At 39.5% G+C, this 21,048-nt stretch overlaps 3 protein-coding genes across 4 annotated transcripts in view; 2 read left to right on the forward strand and 1 right to left on the reverse strand.

Annotated features, from left to right (window-relative positions):
- Nucleotides 1-544: 544 nt before the first annotated feature.
- Nucleotides 545-14,324, reverse strand: SKA2 (spindle and kinetochore associated complex subunit 2). Of its 2 annotated transcripts, XM_085301338.1 has the most exons (8): nt 14,224-14,270; nt 10,389-10,476; nt 6,492-6,581; nt 5,525-5,701; nt 4,162-4,248; nt 2,726-2,765; nt 1,700-1,832; nt 545-1,022 (listed from the first exon to the last, which is right to left on the reverse strand). In XM_085301338.1, exons 3-8 carry the CDS (start codon nt 6,522-6,524, stop codon nt 896-898), a joined length of 597 nt encoding a protein of 198 aa, XP_085157464.1. In that variant the 5' UTR covers nt 6,525-6,581; nt 10,389-10,476; nt 14,224-14,270; the 3' UTR covers nt 545-895. The 2 variants fall into 2 exon arrangements, with proteins under 2 accessions (XP_085157464.1, XP_085157463.1); XM_085301337.1 differs by lacking the exon at nt 10,389-10,476 and having other exon boundaries at nt 14,224-14,324.
- A 603-nt stretch (nt 14,325-14,927) lies between these two features.
- Nucleotides 14,928-20,251, forward strand: PRR11 (proline rich 11). Its single transcript, XM_085301336.1, has 10 exons — nt 14,928-14,997; nt 16,102-16,213; nt 16,623-16,776; nt 17,383-17,505; nt 17,803-18,069; nt 18,200-18,298; nt 18,828-18,937; nt 19,044-19,103; nt 19,189-19,285; nt 19,849-20,251. Exons 2-10 carry the CDS (start codon nt 16,104-16,106, stop codon nt 19,915-19,917), a joined length of 1,089 nt encoding a protein of 362 aa, XP_085157462.1. The 5' UTR covers nt 14,928-14,997; nt 16,102-16,103; the 3' UTR covers nt 19,918-20,251.
- A 132-nt stretch (nt 20,252-20,383) lies between these two features.
- SMG8 (SMG8 nonsense mediated mRNA decay factor) overlaps nt 20,384-21,048 on the forward strand; it is a 7,904-nt gene continuing 7,239 nt past the window's right edge. The window contains exons 1-2 of the mRNA XM_085301253.1: nt 20,384-20,413; nt 20,662-20,872. Of these exons, the coding sequence (XP_085157379.1) occupies nt 20,384-20,413; nt 20,662-20,872 (241 nt within the window). The remainder of the gene's footprint in view (nt 20,414-20,661; nt 20,873-21,048) is intronic.

The following is a 21,048-nucleotide window of genomic DNA, read 5'->3' on the forward strand; positions in this document are numbered from 1 at the left end:
ATTATGCGACAGCGAAGAAAAAAAAAAAGTACTAGTATAATATATCCAAGCACAGAAGGGATTCAGTGCTTGGAAAGAGCTGCTCGTGTTGATCGCTGCGTCTTCTGCAGGGAGAGGATTTTCCTTGAGGTGTTGGCTTTGATTTGGGGATAGYCTCTGTACTGCAGTACTGAACAAAAATGAAGACTCATGGGGGCAATTCTGGTATAAGGGCACAACTGAAGGGCGGGAAGTTCCACTGAAAGATGAGAAAACTCCTGTGAGAGTGGTGGAAACACTGTCACAGGTTGCCCAGAAAGGGTGTGGAGTCTGCAGCCCTGGAGATACTTGAAAGGTAACTGAATGCAACCCAGAGCAACCTGTAGCAGACCGCCTCTGAGCGGAGGGCRTGGATCAGACCATCTCCACAGATCCCTTCCAACCTCAGCTGTTCAGTGTAGTTTCCTCCGGCTGTAACAAAGACAGCGCACATCAAAGGAAAACAAAAAGGGGTCAGAGGCCAGTGGTCATTAAAAAAAAATAAATAAGCAAGCCTATGGCCTCCTTAGCTTTAATCATTTATTCAGGAACGTAAGTACAATTAAATGGTTTGGGTTATTCATTGTGAAAACCCACTCAGGAATGTCAACAGGAACATGGAACTGTCACATGGTTAACACTACTCTTCAAAAATGCATCTACTATAGCCTTACAAATACCCAAAATAAAATTCCAACCTTAATGTTTAATTCTGCAAATTTAAGTTTTATAAATACAATTTGTATATAGAAATATTAACAGCTTTCTAGCAGTGTATTGTTAACACCTAGACACCACAGAAATACTTCCTTGTTAATAATCCAGGAGCTATAACCAAGATGCTTGTGTATCAAATAAAAATGGACTGAGCTTTCATTTACAAAACTAACTTAACATTTCCTTGCTTGTCAAGTTCCACAAGAGAAAGTTCTTTCAAGATGCGTACTCTTGAGTCAGTGGCTTTCATATTCATCTTGTTCATCTGCGAAACACTAAGTGCTACTCTGTAAGACAAGAACAAACTATTCAGCAAAACAGGGTATCAAGCATCAGGTCTGCCAGAGAGATTAAAAAGCCTATACTGTTTAAAAGCTGATTTTTGCAAGTGCTCTGTAATTTTCATGCTTATGTACATGATAGCAATTTCATCATGCTGCTTCAAAGAATAATCCAAGCTTAAGGTCAAAGATAGAATTCCTGGGTTAAAAGCTTCTTCATTCTTTACTGTCAGCCTGCGAGAAATCTACAGCAGAAATCACAGACAGARGTCAGGGTGAAGGATAGGAGTCCAGGTCTGGGGGCAGTCCTGGGGTTAGAAATTTGGGTTAGGGTTTTGTTTTTCCGAGTTATAAAAGCTAAAAGGGTTTTCCAGTATGACTTTGTCACCAAAGGTTTTCTGAGTAGACCCACTTTTGGGCATCTGTTCAGGGAATCAACAAAAAGTTTCTGAAGATAAAATTTGTAAGTTTGGGGAGCTTCATAAGATGGCCTATCACTTTTGACTAAATATATCTCTAACCAGTAAGTGCATAAGTGAGGGAAATCAAATTTTGAAGTTATAGTATAGCAGCAAATGGTTCACTAACTTTAGAGTTGACAACTTTTTGTTTAGTTTGAAAAGGCTTGATTTTTTTTAAAACAGATTATAAAAATCTTACTAATAAATTGCTTCAAGTCTTACCTGTTCTTATTTACAACAAAGTGGTTAAATAACTCCCTGTAAAAACTGTTCAAGTCTTCTAGTTTAACAGTACTTCTGATAGTCCTTGGTACAGTCATAAGCATTTCTTCAGTCAATGGTTTGAATTGTGATTCTAGAAAATTGAAAATAAGAAATTTATTTCTTCAGGAGAAGACAGCCAAAGATAGATAGTACCTTCATAATTTAAGAAAACTCCTAAATGGTTCTAAAGAAAAATTTTACTGCAGGAAGAAGGAGATAAGGAAGATACTCCCTCCAAAATACCATTGTTTCTACAGATCTAGTGAAAAATAATTGAATTTGAAATCTGATATGAATTAACAAATCTAGTTGGTCAGAGCTCGTTAAAAAAAAAAAAAACACTAGAAAAATTCCTTTTTGTAAATAAGGATAAACAGATTAAGCAAGAGTTATTTCTATGGTAAAACTAGTATAACATTTTCTTCCAGATTAGAAACACAACAGGATCCACTCAAATCCCCTTCTAAGCAAGAGCAGCTCCCAGAGACATGGGAATTATATGTGGAATATGACTAAGCTCTCAGTTTCTTACATTAAAATATAAATTCTTCACTAAAAGCAGTAGTTACTAGTGCTTAAGGGAATGAAAACAGTGACTTTACTGTGCATCTTAGGCTCTAAATTTTACAAATAACCAGAGCTCAAAAACCACATTCAGGCCTCAGCCTATTCATACTTAATAAAAGATTTGCCCCCGTTGCACTAGCGGCAAAACAACCCTTATTTGTTATCTAAAGTTACTTACAGTATCTTTTTCAGAAAGACAAACAGCTTAGTTCATTAATCCCTGAATTCTAGATAGTCACTCTAATAGTTCTGGGATATTTAAACACATTAAGTTCAATATTGAAGATGGAAGCCTTAGGAAAGATTGGTATTTGCAAAGCTTGCTTACTGGGGATGGGTGTGTGTTGGTGGGGAGATCAGTCATCATGCTCAAGAAGAAGAGAGAACAGTAGGAAGACTTTTTTCCCTAGCACTTACCTTCAGTTGAGTCAGGGACTGCAGATTCTGAACTAGATGGCTAAAAATAAATGAAAGAGAATTTCAGGATTTGTTGGAATTTTATTTAAAAATTAGTTTTTACAATTTGCATTTTTGTATTAGTAACTAAATTTTATCATACAATACCAAGGATCTCATAGCCACTGAAGTTAACAGCAAAATCTTACACATAAACAATTTCCAGTTACAAATAAAAATAGGTTTAAAATGCAAACGAAAAGATTCATATGCAAGTCAGATGAGACTCTTCAGCTTTCTCCTTTGCATTCCAATATGAATCTCGCTGAAAGCACTGTACATGCAGCAAAGTATGGCTTTCCTGTTCAAGCAATCCTCAGAGGCTGACAGCTGACAAGCTAAAGGTAGCTATATCTAACTCTTTTCAGCTAGAAATAAATCAATGGGGGGAAATAAATAAATAAATAACCAAGGCCTTTGTGGTATCTTTCTCTTCTTTCTGTCTTTCAGAGACTTTCAGAATATCTTCAAAATGCATGTGATAACAGCACAGGGACTGATACCAATTAAACAGCCCTTAATAGGAGTAAGATATATCTATATTTTGCACTGAGTCTGTTTTATGCCAGCTGTATGTTAAGGGCTTTAGAATTAAATAATGGAAAGACATAAATTGAGAGGATTTAATCAAGGTAGGAGAAGATATTTGCAAAGGAAGTGTGAACGAAGCAGAAAGATACTGGAAGTCTTTCATGCAAACCAACCATGGCAATAAAGGGACAGAAAGATGTCTATCCTTTGAAAGAAAAGTACTGGGCAGTGAGAAGACGTGTAGAAAAATGTAAGGTAATTACAGTCTTTCTTTAATATTTTGCTTTTAATGTAAGACCCAGACAAAGTCTTGCAGCTGATTATTACTATTAGAATTTTGTGCCAAAATTGAGTAGCTCTGAGAAAATATCCAACTTTTTAACAAGTATTTTTATACCCATGTTCTATTGAGTTATAGTTGTAACATGCTTCAATTACTCTTATTCATACTTCAACCTGTATTTAATATTTTACACGAAATCAAATTTTTCTCCATTTTGATATACATGGGGTTGAAGCAATTACACTCTTCACTCCCTCCCAAAGGTTTCTTATCTGTATTAAGAGATCAACAAGAGGACTGACCAACTGCATCTCTGAAAATAAACATTTCCCAATAAAAGATATGAGAAAAAAAAGCCTTCCATCAAAACAAGTTTTTCCTCTATGGACAATTTAATTGGGACAAATCAGCAATGTAATCAAAAAACAATCAAATCAAAAAGGGTTGTTAGAAATGGTAGCCCCATTCCTGAAAAATTCCATTTCTTTCAGAGGTATTAAGTCAGAAGGGCTGTTTTTGTGACTTCAGTTCAACTACTCAGATTAATAGTTTCTGAAATACAGATATTCTGTTGCCTAATTACCTCTTCCACTAGCGATTTCATTTCTTTAACGGTTTGGCAGGTTAACTGTTGTGCTGCAGACTGTTCTTCTTCTGATAGAGGCAAGCGCTAAGGAGAAAGATACAAGAGAATTCTGATGCTTCCAGTTCCTAGGATGATAATTTTACAGAAAAACTCAATGTTTCTTTAACCCTTTTCTCATGGAAGCTAATAGTAAACTTCTACTTTCCTTCAAATGAAAACAAGCTTACAAGCCGAGTATTTCTGAAAATCCAAATATAATGCCCATTTAACACCAATACTATAAAATTAAGTGGAATGCTCTTTTTATCAAATAAGTGTTGCATCTTTCCAATAGTTTAATCAATCTTTGTTTTAGATTTGAATTCAAAATACAAGAAAAACTTTGTTTTGTATTTAGACTATCTCAGGGACACAATACTTCCACTTTAACAAAATTCTACATACAAAATTTTTCTTGGTGACATATCCTTGGAACACAGGGAGATAATTTTTTTCCTCCCCTTTCTGTGACATTTAACTTCTGTCTTTGAAATCATGATACAGTATGTTTTAGCTATAAGGAGTTAGCAATATCTTGTCCAGAGCTGTTGACAGATTAAACAATGTCACAGGCACTGTTGTTTTAAAATTAAAAGGAGAGCTGGGATCCAGGAATACAATTTACTCACACCAATTCTGTCTTTGCCACTAAGCCATCATTCAGCATTTTGGATCTACATCACCTTATTTGTAAAGGGATAAAAAAAAATGTTTTCACATTCTCTTCAAAATTGCAAGGCAACAATGTCTGAAGACCAGTTAGGAAAACTGGATTTTTTTTTCTTTGTTTGTTTTAAAGATACATAGGCATCATCATATAGAGAAAAACTAATTTCTTTGCACTAACAATATTACTGCTACATATAATGTTATAGCGTATTGCCTTTAATTTGCTCTGTTTAGAGAGTCAAAATATGTTTGTCATTTAAAAGCTTTTTTGCCTTTTTAAAACTGGCTTTGCCTTCTAATTTTATTAAGGTAGCCACTGAAAAAAAATCACTGTAAGACTGGGACACAGCTGTGCACAGGCACATTGATTTCTGTGAAACTATTCAAATATAGGTCACAGTACTAACTAATGGTATTACTTTAACTCAAAACTGGAATACCACTAGCCTGTTGAGTGATGACTCAGGCTTGTGATTTACCAAAATAGGCCCAATCTTGCAAACACTTCTTTTGGTAAACAGTCCTCTTATTTTCTAAAAGTCTCCAAGAATAACACATTTTCCAATCCAAGTACTCACAGTTATGTACACATTACAAAAATACATGTTAATTTACAGGAGTAAAATCCAAATTATTAAAATGAAAATGGTACCTCAAGATCAGTATGTTGCTGTAGTGCCTGAACCATCTTCATTGTGTTTTCTAGAGCAGCACGAATGCAGTTCATGGATTCTCTCTGCTCTATGGAAACTTTTTCCAGCTGCGCACATAACAGTTTATAACGAGACTTCACCACTGAGAGTTCTTCTAAAAGTGTAACTGGATTTTCCTACATAGAAATTAAAAGTACATCTAAACTATTACAGAAGAGAAAATTTATCTGTCCACATACTCCATAAAAAGTACAGGCAGTTAGTCATTAATGTATAATATGAAGTGACCCTTTACAATGAAAGCAATTAGACATTCTTAGCTGTGACCATCAGTGTCATCTAAACATTTATTATACACAAAAATGATACAAAGTGTTAATAAAATAGCACAACTTGGTGCTTCCACAATAAATATAGGAGGATGACTGGTGTTTTTAATGGCTTGTTTCGAATAAATTAGGGACTTCTAATTAAAAAAGTTATTTTTCCCACTGTATGTCACAATATACATGGAGATGGGGACAAATTTATTAAATCCTTTACATGCTGACATTTTATTGTTTTTTTCCCCTCATCTCTCCCCCAAATCTGAATTCAGTCACTGTTTACTGGCAGGTTTATGTTTAATGACAGGGTAGTGATGTATTTTAGCTTAGACTAGAAACTGTCCCTAACAATTAGCTGTTAACACTACTACTCATTTCTTAAAGCAAAATCTGAGAATTTCACTATACCAAGAATTTAGGGGATTTTGTCATCTTCTGCACTGAATTCATTTAAAGCCAGTCATCTGGCTATATGATAAGAAATGCTTTGTAATAATAAGTTAACAATAAAAGATTGTTAATTGATAAAAGAAATTTGACATATATTTTAGGATTTAAAAATTACCTATTTATTATCATTAATTTATTAGTATTTCATGCAAAATACAATAAAATCTATTAATTTATCTGAAAATACTACCTCTTCTGCTGGATTATCGGGAAGGCTTTTCATTATTTCAAACTCCAGTTTGTGTTGAATATAATCCAGATCAGATTCTGCCTTCTGGAACTAAAATATTTAAAATCAGCCACAGTATATTAAAAAAAAAAAAAAAAAAAAAAAAAAAAAAAAAAAAAAGTAGACAAAACTCATCCATTTGTCTTTTCTGTATTTCAGGAAAGCAGAAGCCAGACGCCTCCATTTTAAAGGCTGATATACTATAAACATAAGTTTATATTCCTCCAGTCTATTCTACAAGCTAACATTTGCCAATTATGCTGACACACTTTTAGACTGAAAAAATATAAAGCATTAAATAAACTTCTAGACATCTGATTGTATCATTTTTAGAAATTAAAAATTGTCAACCAAATAGCTAGAAAGTATCTAGGTAATAARAAGAAACACCCTAGCATATTAGTTTGCACAGTTTCTGTACTGCCTTATAACTGAGCTACTGAGTTCAGACATTACTACACTCAGCTGCCTCCAGTATAAATGCAGATCTGGACATGAGCATTTTCCTTTCAAGTGTATGAATTAAATGAAACCAAAGCACTCAGGTGCATTTACACACACATATACTTCTTCTAATTTTACCTTCATTCCATTTGATGAACTCATTACTCAACTGTTTTCTTTGCATCCCTTTGATCTTGCCCTTAGTACCTTTTTCACACAGTTCCACAAAATAATTGAAAACATTTCCATTTCTTCCTAGATAAGTGCACTTTTAAAACCAAACCTCTCAAGATGAAGTTTTAAAGTAGTATTCCAAAGAGGGAAGTTACATTGTAAGAGACAAGAACAATGCACCTTCTCTAAAACTGATCATCACAGCATACAAAAGACACTTGATTTTCTTCCCTGAGATATTAAGGTATTTTCCATCAATTTTTAGAGCTTTTTCTTGGCTAGCTGCTTTTCTTTGAAAGCATTAAAAATTCTGCAAAACTGCAGTACTCAGTTATTTACACAATAGAGACTATGAATAAGTGTTCAGGATCCAAATATATCAAGAGATTTTGTTATTAATTATATTAGAAATGTATTCTTTCGGGTGATTATAATACCCATAACACATTTGATTATTTCCCAATAAATTTATTCCCCAATAAATCAGCCTAACAATTAGATAATCAAATTGGTGACATCACATTTCTTTCCTTGGGATAAATAAGCCACCGGAGAATTAGATAATTGCCTTGTAAAATAATGTGCTGATAGCATTATTACTTAATTTTAGCCTACAATTTTAACGTCTACTAAGGACTTCTACTCTAAAAAGAAGGCAGCTTTTCCAGTTCACAAAACAAATATGAATTTCTTAATATAATCATTTGGGGAATTCACAGTCACACAAGAGAATACGATGAAAGCAAGTTAAATGCTTGGAAGTTACTTAACTCAGTGTGGCTTCCACTCTTTAAAATGAGATTAACTCTGAAGCAATCATTACAATTTTTTAAGGATCAAAATAAGGCAGTATTTGTTAACTGTATGATGTTTCATGTATATGCCTTCAGCAGATCTTTGGAATGATAGCAAAAAAAAACCCCAAAAACAAACAAAAAAAACATTCACCTATTACTCTCATAACTTACCACCTGACTGACAGAACTCCTTCTCCCATTCAACCCTACAAACTAGCATATATATATATATAAATAAAATGTTCTCCTCCACTGAGGAACATTTTTAATTATTCTTTTCTAGGGACAGACACCCAAAACAGGTTACTTTCTGCTCTTCTCCATCGCCTCCATCAAATTACTAACTGTTAGGAATGCTAACAAAGAATATGAGTGGCTTTAAAAAGTATCCATGATGCCTTGTTCTTAATTATATTTCAATATTGGTAAAATGAAATTTATAGAATGATAGTAAGCCACTAATTCCTTGCTGCTACTATGATTCAGGACATAAAATTAAATGTGAATCTGAATGCTCATGTATCACATGACTATGATTTTAAGACTTGTCCTTAATGTAAACATTACAGTTCAGTATCACTGCTTTTTCCTGAACCCATACTACTCTATGAAAGAAACCAAATTATTAATTTAATTATTTCTGAAGTTAATTAATTGTTATTAACAGCAACTTCAAAGCACAGTTTATAAGCACTGAGATATACTCCTCCATTATAATCCATTTTCCCATATTTTATAAATAGGAATATTTATTTCTTGCTATATTTCAGGAAGCATACACCTGTAAAAATCTCACCTTATTGTTATAGGTTAGCATCATTTGCATGACAGAATATTATATAACAATCAATCACATAGAAAATGCACATTTATGAAACATAGATTTTGTAATTTACTCACAGACTTTGAAGGAAGTATTAGAAACTGTAAGGCAAGATTCAAGCCATTGCTGTGTACTCTGCTTTCAGATGCTTTGACAATACTATTGCACTGCTAGCTGTAAAGTACAGTAGTGCAATAAAGTCAGAGCATTCGTTAGCAGCAGAAATTCTGAACAAGTAATCAATACTCTCAAAATATGTATTGGTTAAAAATCAGTTGAGTCGGATAGTGGTTTCTGTAGGTCACAGAGATTTGGATAAGGCTAACGTTCTCCAAATCCTGACGTTAACATGCAGGAACTCCTGTATTTCAAGACACTACTTAGAATCACCGCCATTCCACTGAGCAAGAGGTAAAAAGCGGGGGGGGGGGAAGAGAGAACACAGCAGATCTATCAGAAATTCAATTTTCAACAATGTGGTGTTATTTCAACTGGAAATTACATTTCCAAATTTAACTATCTTTGGGGTTTATCTTATAGCAAACAAAGTTTCTAAACTGCTGAGACAGATGTTCTTAAACTGCATTACAGGGAACATTTTCTGGACACTGAAGTCTATTCTTCTACATTGAAGGTCTTGAAGTCACTTAAACATGCCAAGATTTCTCAACACTGTAGATTTAGAATACTGTTAGAGTTACCACTCAGATGTTAGAGGACAATGATTGTGGAGGTATATCTCATAAATCTCAACAACAGTGTTATTATGAAAAAAAACTCAATAACTTCACATAAAAAGTTTGACAACTTTGGGGGTTTGTAAGTGTTAAGAATCTTAACAACAAAATGCAAAGAAACAGGGAGCAGATATAAAAGATTACTGATGTACCCAGAGCAACAACCTGAGTCAATTCTATACCTAGGACATCATCTACAAAATATTTGTAGGACAATCTCTACAAATGTTTTGTAGGGAAATGGGAATGCTACACAGTGTTCTTTCCTTTTTGTAGAAAGATTCCTTTATTTCTAAGGACAGACACCTAGATTTGATGGCATTTGTCATTAATAGATCAATTAACATTTCCCTTTGACAAATAACTAGGCGGTAATGAATGTAAAAAATCTCTGGCCATCCTATTTTACAATTGTTTGTCAAATCATCTTTTGGTCTCAGATATATAAGCATGACTTTTGATTTGTAATTCCATAAAATAACAACAACGAGCAATGTAGATAGTATTGCTGGCCAATGCCCTTTTAACATTGCACTGCTTTTTGTGCATGATCACTAGTAGTACAACATAAAAAGGGCATTGGACAGACACTACTCAAAGAAAAGCAGGCCTACTATACCTTAAAAAAAAAGAAGTGAAATAAATCAACTAAATTATCCTGAACAAAACACTTTGTTTATCTGCTAGTTAACTCACTTTTAATATTTTACTAAATGGATATCCACAACATTTAAGTTTCTTTAAATGCAGATTGCTAAAGTGCTGCATGCTGGAAGGCATTAGGTCAATATGCAAAGTTCTGAGACACAAATGTTAATAAAATACTTGTACAGAAAGATACATTTCTCATTGGCAACTACTCTGTACTGTACTAAGACCTTACTCAATGTCTGTAGAAGCTCTTGGGAAGATCTTCAGTTCCAGCTGACTTCAATGAACACTTGGGCAGCACAGACTTAGGTGTCTAAGTCCTAAAATACAGCACCCAGGATTCTAAGTTGTTAAACAGCCAGGTTTATCACTTTTTGCATAATGAATCCCATCTTATATTGCAGATGCTATTATTCATTTGTCTCTTCTTGTTTAGAGCAATAGTCTCAAGTAACAGAGATTTACCTGGTATTTTCATTCGCATTGTTCTTTCTAAGCTCCTAGAAATTAGTTTATCCTTGGACTAAAATGAAGTTTTTTGTGAAATTAAACCTCTGGGGAAGTAAGAATTGTTACTTTATCACACTTCTGTGGAGAGAGCTGACTTCACAGGAAATCCAGCAAGAAGAAACAATAAGCAGAAGGAAAAACAAGAGACATAAAGCTGCAATGTGAGATATATTTGCCAGTGTACATTTCTGATTAACTTAAAAAATGGCAAGAAGAAATGTCAGATTTTCAAAACTGTGATAAGGGCTGTATATAGGAAATTAACACATGAAATAGTTAAAAGTTAACATTTCTTTAAAAAAATTAGAGGTGAAGATGCAAGATACAGCTGCCTTATTCTACCCAGTACTTTCAATGGAAGAAGGCAGCCAGGCATGCCAACTTCTGCTGGAACAAATTCACACAAAAATCAAACATAAAAATTTAATATTAATCCTTAGTAAAATAGGGTAAAAGAACAAGCTATAGTCTCGAAAACTTTGGAAGTTGTTATGATCCATCTGTGCAGGTGATTGACACAAATGAGCCCTCCACATTTTAGTGCAAGATCATTTTAGTCTATGTGTAAAGTAGATAGCAAGACAGCAAGCGACCAGTACCTGTCTTCCACTAGCACAAATAGATGCCCCTGTTAACTTTAATGGGACTAAACTACCTCTTTGATTATTTGTGTCCTAAAAAAAACAAAACAAAAAAAATGAATCAGCAAATACTGAAGTAGGACTTTCCCTAAAACACAGAAATAAACCATAACATTGTAACGAAGTTCCACATCTAACTTGGGTACTTCTAAGCAGGTTTACACAGGAGGGAAAACATGAACATGTTACAAAGAAGAAAGAAAGAAAATTCCTAAACAAACTAGGCTTAAAAAATATATATATATATTAACAGAAGACATGGGGAAATCTCAAGCTTGCACTATGGGCAGGGCTGCCAATTTTGAATTTGAAATGAGAGCTAAACTTCAAAGCTTTGATAAGAATGCAGTTTTTCACTGAAGTCAAATACAGTACATTATTACCATTCTAAGTATATTTGGGTATGATGACCACAGTTTAGTAGCTCAAAAAGAGCAAAAATAACCCCATCTTCCAGTATGCCTTGTTACTTCAAAGAGGGAAAGAACACAGTTACTGAAGTCCAATAGAACTGAGAATTAGGTATCATACAGATTGAATTCTCCGATCTTTCAGCATATCCAGGTATTTTGGCATTTATACAAGTTTTCTTTCCTAACAGAAACAGTCATGTAACATAACTTAAAACATTTACTCACAAGTGTGTTAGTATTGCAGTAATAAAGCAATGCAAGTCACTCAATGGGACAACAAAGGTATTATCAGCAGGACAACCTCACATTTATGAAAACTTTCAACCAGTAGTTTCTTTTCTGACAACAGATGTTTACTTGGCCACAGTTCCTAGTGCTTTAAGGGGTACAGTATGCTGTTACTAGAGAGAACAGCATACTGTTTTCTCTAGTACTTTATTGGCTCTTTATTAGAGTCAATAAAGTAAATAAATTTAAAGATAGGGCATTAAGGCAGCACATCAATCGTGTCTCAAAACAAAGGTCTAAAAATCACTCAGTATGTTAAGGGATAACACAGATATACAATATTCCTTCCTATGTCCTCCCAAAGTTTCTCCTATTAATTTCTCTTCAGTATTTCACTGTGATGATGATACTACCTACAGATAAAGAACTAGGAGACCATTAAACTCATTTTTACCTATTTCTTAATTAGAATTTGAAACCAAGGTTGCTAGAGGAGGAGAAAAAATCTCTTACATTATTCCATACAGAAATCACAGAATCAGTAAAGTTGGAAGGGACCTCTGGAGATCATCTAGTCCAACCTCCCAAAGATTTCCTGGTGCTGGTTCCACTGGGGCTTGAACCCAGGACCTTCAGCATGTAAAGCAGATGCCATAACCACACATGACCATTTCTAGTTTGTCAATCAAAGTACCAAACACTGCTGCTAGGACAATTAATTTATAAAAAAAATTCTAGAAGTTTCCTGTCAATCTCTAAAAGAGCATCATATTTTGCAGCAGTACATCAGTACAWGCGTTTTAATTTATGTAATGCCTTTTGAATGAAACCATAACATCTATGAAGTATTTGGATACATAAAATACTCCCAAAGTACTTTACCCCCCCCCCAAAAAAAAAAGTTGTGTAGACGATTACGTGAAACAGAGCAAAAATGAAGACCAAATTTGAAGCATGCTACAAGGAATTTGGCTGTTTAAAAAGGCAGTATTTCCAGAGTCTATCAATATGTAGAAGAACAGCATAGCTTTTTGGTTGCTTTCTTAAAAAAAAAAAAAAAAGGAGAGAGACAGAGAAAGAGAAAGCATGAGTGGGGCAGGAAGAAAGACAACTATTACATAACGTCGCTGATTCTTCCCTTCAGGCGCTGGCTCAAACAGCTGAAAACAACTTAAAAGCTGCGAAGAACTACATGAAATCGAAAGGCTGAAGCAAAAGCCATCCTCTCCTCGGGACTGGTTATATCCCAGACCCAGCGAGGAGAGCGCGGCTGAAAAGGCGGGTGAAGAGACTCTCTGAAACCGGCCCGAGGCAGCCGCGCCGCCCTCGCGCCTGCGGAGCGCCCTCCCTACACGACCCTCTGCTCAGGGCTCGCCCCGGGCCCAGCGGCAGCGCCCGCGCCGGGGCAGGCTCGCGGCCTCTCCCCGGGCCCCAGCCCCTCTCCCCGCCGAGCTCGGCTCGCCCCGCCCGTGCGGGCGGAGGAGGGGGGAGGGGGGGAAGCCGAGGGAGAGCCGAGCGCGGCGCGGTCCCCGCAGCCCCCAGCGAGGCGCTCCATCTCCCSCGCCCTTTTCCCTCTCCCCCTCAACCCCCCGCCCGGGGACGCGAATGGACCAGCCCGGCCGACCTCTTCGCCCTGGGCCACCCCCGCAAGGAAAATGGGCCAGCCCAGGTGAGAGCTCCACCCTCGCTGCGAGAAAATGGACTAGTCCGAAAGCGCTTTACTCTACGCTCCCCCTTCCCCCCCTCCTCCACAGGGCGGGGAAAATGGACCGGCCCAGGCCGGCTGCGCCCCACAACGGCCCCCTCTCCCCCCACAAACGCGGGAAATAAACTAGCCCAGGAATGCTCGGATCCCACCTCCCCCCCCAGGTGAGAGGAAAATGGACGTGCCCAACCCCCGGGGCGAGGGGTTGAATGGAGCGGCACGGCGTAGCTCCGCCCCCGCTTCCCCCCAACCGCCCCCCCCCCCGCAGGGGGGAGAGCGGAATGGACCGGACCGGCCGAACCCGCCTGACCCAAACGGCCAGCGGCGGGCGCCGGCCGCCCCGCCGCGGGCCGCGCCCTCGCCCTGCCTCCCCTCAGGGCCCGGATGGGACTCGCCCCCCTCCCCCCTTCCCCGGCCCCTCTCCCCTCACGCCCCCAGCTGCGCCCGCGCCCTCCCTTTCCCTCTTCGGGCGCCAGCCCCGCGCCCTCYGAGGTGCGCCCCACGCTGCCCCGCCGGCTCACGGTCCTGCCGCCGCTCGGCCTGGCCCCCGCCCGCGCCCCCCGGACTCACCATGGTCTCGAGCCTGGTAACCGCCGTCTCCATGTTGAATAGTTGACATTCCTCAGGCGGCGGCGGAAAGATACCCACCCCCCTCTCCGCAGGATGGGAGAGTCGGGGGTCCCCATTGGGCAGCTGTCACTCACCGCTGCTCTCCGATTGGCCCTCCGCTGACACAGGCCCCTGGCCATTGGGTAGAAAGGAATGTAAACCCTCTTTAAGGTAGGGGGAAGTCCATTGGCTGGTAGAAAGACTTCGCCAAGTGATTGGCTGGACAAGAGGGCGCCGCGAATCATGATTGGTCTAGAGTGGCATCGGCGGTGATTGGCTGAAATAGAGAACGCCGAGCTGTCATTGGCTGGAGGGGGAGCGGTTGTTTCGCGACTGGTCCATTTTCGAGGAGGTGGGCGAGAAGCAGCTCCGTTTCGTTTATCGTCTCCGTTTCCCTGTTACTGGTCGCTCCTCTCCCACCTTTCAATCTGATTGGCCTTTTCCAGCCTAGCGGTATATCAACGCTGATTGGCTGGCCTGAAAAGCCTTTGTCCAATGGCGGCGCAGCTCGCCCTTGCGCGCCTCAGGGGGCAGGACGAAGCGGAGCAGCGCCGCACCCGCGATTGGCTCCGCTCCCCGTCTGTCTGCTCTCCCCTGGAGCTCGCGCCCGCGTCCGCCCAGCGGCCAATCAGCGCGTAGCTAGCTTAGGCTCCGGGAGGGGCGGCAGAGAGCGGCGCTCCGATTGGCYGGGAGCGGCGCGAGGAGCGGTTTGAATCGGCGGGTGCCGGGCGGGAGGTGAGCGGGGGGCGCTGAGGGGGGAACTGCGGCCCGAAGGGGGTGGGCGGGGGGGGTACCCGCGTCCTCGCCCCTCTCGCAGCTCAGGGGTTGCGGGCGGTAGCTCGGTGGCAGGACTGGTTGTAGCGACGCATGAGCCCACCGAGGCTGGGGGCTCGGGGGCATCCTCCGCCGGGAGGCCCTGGCCGGGTTACGTGGTGCTTCTGTGCGGCTCAGCGCCTAACGGAAACCTCACAGCCGTTGGAAAGGCGGCCTGTGCCTGTCGGGGTGCCGCACAGGCAGCCCGAGGCCTCCCAGCRTGTTCTTCCCCAAAGTCGGCATGAGAGCGGGTCGTGTAACACTTAACTGGGATTAAAGGCTGATTAGTGCTGCTACTAATCAGTAGTGTCCCTAACTTCAATTCCTAATATGCACAAAACCCCTCAGGAGTATGGCGAACAGACAGACGGCTCAGGAAGCTGCCCGTGGATAGCAGGGCAGAGAGCTGCTCTTAGGCTGGCTAGCTTTAAGTTTGGCTTCTAAGGATGAGGAGGGGCGTGGGTCTGGCACTGCTCTACGATTAGGCCCCTCACAGGAGTCCCAGCAGAAAGAAGTGGGGGGATTGCCGGGGGGGGGCATTTTTAACAACTGAGGTGCTTAAGTAACCTTCGAGCAAATACCTATATTTTTGGAAGTCCTGGATCCTTTTTTTTGTGTACGTGTTTTCTTCATTTGTGTCTTCCATCTATGTTCTCTGGACACACAGTTTTTCCCAAAAKGCAATGTTTGTCAGTGTAGAGTAAAGGAAAACTGTCACCAAAAGCCCTTGAGTGARTCCTAACCAGAAAACACTGATAGCTGTGAATAGATAAAATGGTATTTTTCACTAATCTCTTGTCTGTAAACATACCCAGTGGTTGAAAGATACTTAAGAGGAGGTAATAATCTTTTGTCTGTTTTATGTGATGCTTCTAGTAAGACAACTGCAACTAACTTTTAACTGGATTTTTGAGATGCCATCCGTGTTCTTTCCTATCTATTCTGTGACAGTTCTGTCCCTTGATTAAAATGGGAATATTTCTATAAATTAGTTTCTTTCTTTCTTTCTTTCTTTCTTTTTACCAGCAATGGCAAAGTACAAGCAACGTAGACGAAAACTGAGAGCCAGAGCAAAATTTCTAACAATAAAAAAAGGAGATGCTGCTAATCCCCAGGGCTCAAGTTGTCCCTCTCCAAGGTAGGGGGCTCGCATTGAACTTTTCCTTTAATTCAATTTCTGGATCCATTGTTTGCTCCATATATAATATGGGACTGAGATAAAAGCACTGTTTTGGAGCCTMTCTAGATCCTGACTGACTACTGTGAAATTTTTTCATCTTGTACATTTTTCTGGTATTCTATCTAATGTTAACTTTAATGTGCAGGAAATGCATTTTGGAAAAAAATGTATTGCAAATTGACTTTTTTTTTTTTTTTTTACTTCTTTGTTAGTGCTGCAGTGGTCTTTTCTGGTCTCATATGCTCATGTTTACTCTGCTGTCAACTGTTGTTGCTGGTACTTGTAAATACCGTATGATTTACCACAGTTAATTTTTTAAAAGACTAAAATTATAATTATGATTTCATTCTGAAATGTTCTTTCCCAGGTCAGCCGGTGATCTTCCTCTGAACACATCACCTGTCCAAAGCCGTCTGTCCTCAATYTGGTTGTTAGCTTTGCCCAGTGTAAAAAATGTAGTGAAACCCTTTACAACAACAGTATCGTTTTTGTACGGTTGGTGCCAGAACACTGTTACACAGGTGTGCTTTCTACTTTGTTTTTGCTAGTGTGTGAGATTGKTTTTTAGCAGCCAGATGCAGGATTTACAGGCAGATTCCACAACTAAGCTAAAAACTTAATTTTGTCTACTGACACAACTAAACTATATTTTATGGTTCCACTGCTGTGGAACAAGTATGAGAAGAATGTCCGAGGCCACTGTGGGCATTAAGCATACAAGAATTTGAGCTTTTTATTGCAGTATCAGGAGGATTCGCAACGATGGGAAATGTCTTTAATAGCAGATATAATTGTGTTCATATATGAACTTTTCAGATCAAATGTGGATTATACTCTAGTTACAGTTAAGTGCCTTTTTGAGAAAGTCACTGTTYGGGTTTCTGCCCAGCCTTAAGGGCATTGTGATAAAGGAGGTTGCAATTAATATTCAAAGATTGGTTGTCAAAGCAGAATATAGAGCGAATCTGTATTATTTGGTGAAATTGCATATCTTTGTTTTGTCCCTKTCTGTTGACTACAATGAGAAGACTTTTCAATAGAGCTTTCAGTAGGAATCATACCTCATAGTCTTGTCTCTGGAAATACAACTTTGTGAAAACACTCATCTGCTTTCTTTTTATGCTTAGAGTTTTAAAGTGATTAAAGACACCATCTTTCCATCACAAAGCCACTTAAAGGAGTTAAACAAGTTTAGAGAGCAGCTGGAAAAGTTGGAAACTGAATTTTCCAGATTACAAGGAATACTCCAGGTCAGTCTCAATCCCAGTGGGGCAGAAGAATGTTTACTTGTGTAAGCATGTAACGAATTGTGGTCAGTGAGGAGAAACTGAAATCTTAATTGTGTAGTGTTTTACCTCTTCTACACATTAAGTATTTACTGAATTGCTGTTACTCCATGGCTGCAGGGAACCAGTTGGCTGGTGAGTCTATTAAGCAGCTTTTTATGTCTCTGAATCAAATGAAGTCAGAAGCTCTGTTCTCTAAAATTCCATACTGATTTGTCAGGGCATTTAATATTCTCTTTTTTATTCCTACTTTTTTTTCAGATGAATGGAACTGCAACTTTATCTTCAGAAAATTCTCTTTGTCAAAGGTGTAATAAACCAGTTCTGGGTGCCCCTGTACAAACACAAATGGACCTACCATCAGCAGTATCTGGGCCTTCTGCAGTACAACTGCAACCTGTATCTGCACCACCGCCTCCGCCACCACCACCACCACCACCACCACCACCACCACCTCCTCTGCCCCCACCACGACTGCCTCCAGCACCTCTCCTCCTGAAACGAGGCAGCAGCTCTAAACCACTTCTGGTAGGCAGTAACCTCTATTCACTTGTGGCTGGGTTCTTTGGACCTGGGTCCATCAAGARTGTTTGTCCCTATGAACAGTCTGTTACTTGCTAATTCTAATCTCCCTTCTGACCCCCTTTCTATTATTCAGGAAACATCACTAAAAAAAGATGGGCCGATGCACATCACTCTCAAGGATCTTCTGAATGTAAAACTAAAGAAAATAGACAGCAACTGTAGAATGGACAAGGTAAATCAGAGAAGATATGGATAGCTGGATGATGGCATATCAGGGCAAACTCTGCATGAGAACCAGTGCATTTCCTGCAATGGCTTGTTTCAGCCTGTCATAGAATCATAGAAGGTATCAAGAAATATATTTTTCTCTTCTGAAAACCCAGTAAGACATTTAAGTAAGCCTTTTAGTGCTACATATGGGCACTTGAACTGAACAAATTAAATGACTAGTTCCAATCTCATGGAGGCATGTGGGCGGATGTGCAGGACAGTTCTCCTAAATTAAGATCAAATAGCTTTCATATATGTTTGTGAATATTGTCAATATATTTGGGGTTTATCTYGTCTGCCTAAAATCTTGTTTGCAGAAGTCTTTTTTTTTTAATAAAATCTGTATTTTGTCCAAGACGCATTAAATCTTGAGGATTCAAAAAAGCATGAAAGACCCACAAAAGTTTTCGAGAATATAAGTATTAAATAGATATCAGTTCAGTGAGGCCTTTTACAGTTCATCTGTGGTAAYGTTTCTCTTCCGACTTTAGGCAGGATCACCAGCGAAGACATGCAGGGCATTAATTACAGTCTCAGATTTACAGAGTATTAGTCTGAGACCTAAATCCAAGCCATCAGCTCACATTACAAACCACTTAATGTAAGAAGTCTTCTTCCTTTCTTTGATATTTGATTTTTATGTTCAGAATAATGATAAACACTATATACAGAATGTTTTATTTTAATAAACTGTTTTCTTCTGTTAGTACTCCTGCTAAAAATCAGTTAGATCTTCGAAAACATCTTAAGAAAGTAAATATACAAAGGTAAGTTCCTTTTTATTCTCATTTTGTTTTTCTAAAAAATYAGAGAACTAATAATAACTCCCCTTSCTKCTTCCAATTTTTTCAGAAGTCCTGGGGGTACTCCACTAAATAATAAAGAAAACATYGAATGTGGCACTGGGTTGACACCAATAATGACACAGGCACTACGACGCAAATTTCAGGCAAGTCATGGTGTTCATCTTTCTGGAAAAATAAGCTGGCTTTAAAATTTCAGTATACAATAGAATTTCTTACAGATTTTTTCCCTACAGTGCAGTCCCATTGGTATGTGTGGTCCTTTGAGAATATAAGGTACCTTAATGGAAAGTGAAAATCCTCAGGAACTAGTTTTATTGAGTTTACAATTACTACTAAGTATGGAAGTTACTGTCTCTGTATTTGACAACTAGAAGACTAAGTATAAGGATGCCTGTTTTTACTGTTTCCATTTTACTGGTAAGGAAGCTACAGAATGGAGATGCTATTGCCCTGCCTTTCAGCAGGCTGTTTGACAATGCTAAGAAGAACAGTTGATTTTTTTGTGCCTCATCCTGTCTCTCACATCATAGTCCCAGTTTCCAGGAGGAAAAACAATCTAAGGGTTAATAATGTCTTCTATTTTAACAAATTACTAGGTTTGTTTTSTTTTATGAAATATCAGTTTAGAATTACACTATTGTTTATCTCAGTAGTAATTGATACGTGGTTCATACTTGGAGGTCTGATTCTGTTCTTGTTTTAACAGATGGCTCATCCAAAGAGTCCCTCTCCAGCCCAGTTAAATGCTGCAAACAGCTTCGATGAACAGAAATAGAATTATGGAACAATGTATTTTGTTCAGTTATGGTGAGGAAGCCATTTGAACCCCACTTTTGTATCACTCAGGCATAATGTATTTGTAAGTAAATCCAATGCATATGAGAAAAGGGGAGTGTTGAAAACCCTTCAGCAGAATTCTGCTTTTTAAAGGCAGCATCTTTGTAACATGTCTCCATCTGGTTTTATCTTCTCTGTTACTAGACAAAGTTGAATGAAATATCCTGGGTCTTTTTATTATTTGGCTGTTGCTGAAACTTTCAAAAAATAAGTAGGGACTGTTACGTTCCTGGCTTGCTGCTGCTTGTAATATAGGTGCTGGTTCACTTAAACTTGTTTTTATATATWTTTTTTTTAACAAAAAAGATCTTGAGAGTAGTTACATAGATTCAAAGAAAAGAAGCAATTTGGTGCTGTAATAGTATTAAAGTGAAGGGCTGCAAGTTTCCACAAACAGTGCAGTTATGGGCCTAAGAAAGTATGAAGTAATTAACGTATGTAYCATTTTTGACTGGTGTTGGATCACCTATCGTGTGAAAAGACAGACTGCACTGCTTAAAAGCAGGTAACTGGGAGCCTTCTAGTCAAGTTCACAAACCGCTGCAGCGGAAGCTTCTCCCAGTCACAGGCATTGCCCCCGTAGCAGAGGCGGCRCAGAGACCGCGTGCCTGTACCTGCGGCCCTTCCCTCCAGCCCACGGTAAGGACCCGCTTTCCTGGGCAGTCCTGTGTTGGTTCTGCAGAACAACCCAGCCGCAGCACCGTGCCCTAATCTGCCTCGAGCCTTTGGGGAGAACGGCTGCGCGACGGAGTTCCCCGTGTGGGAGATCCGTGCTGCCGTGGGCGACGTGCGGAGATGTCTAGKATTGGCGGTGCGCTCTGCAGCCCTCCGAGCATCTCCGGCGTTAGAAAGATACGGGCAACTCCTTTGGCTCGACGGGCAGCTTCGCCCCTGTTAMCACTACTCAGTTGTATTTCATTATGGATATTGCTGGCTTATGCAAAATACCACTGGTACGGACCCCGTAAGCGCTGCCTCCCGTCCCTGTGTCCCCGCAGCCCGTAGCTAAAATGGCGGCAGCGTCGCCGCTCCCTCAGCGCTGCCGCCTCTCCTGCCCCCCCCCCCACGC

This window comes from Rhea americana, unplaced genomic scaffold, assembly GCF_003343005.1.
Source record: "Rhea americana isolate MKP2758 unplaced genomic scaffold, rheAme1 scaffold_175, whole genome shotgun sequence".
Lineage (NCBI taxonomy): Eukaryota > Metazoa > Chordata > Aves > Rheiformes > Rheidae > Rhea > Rhea americana.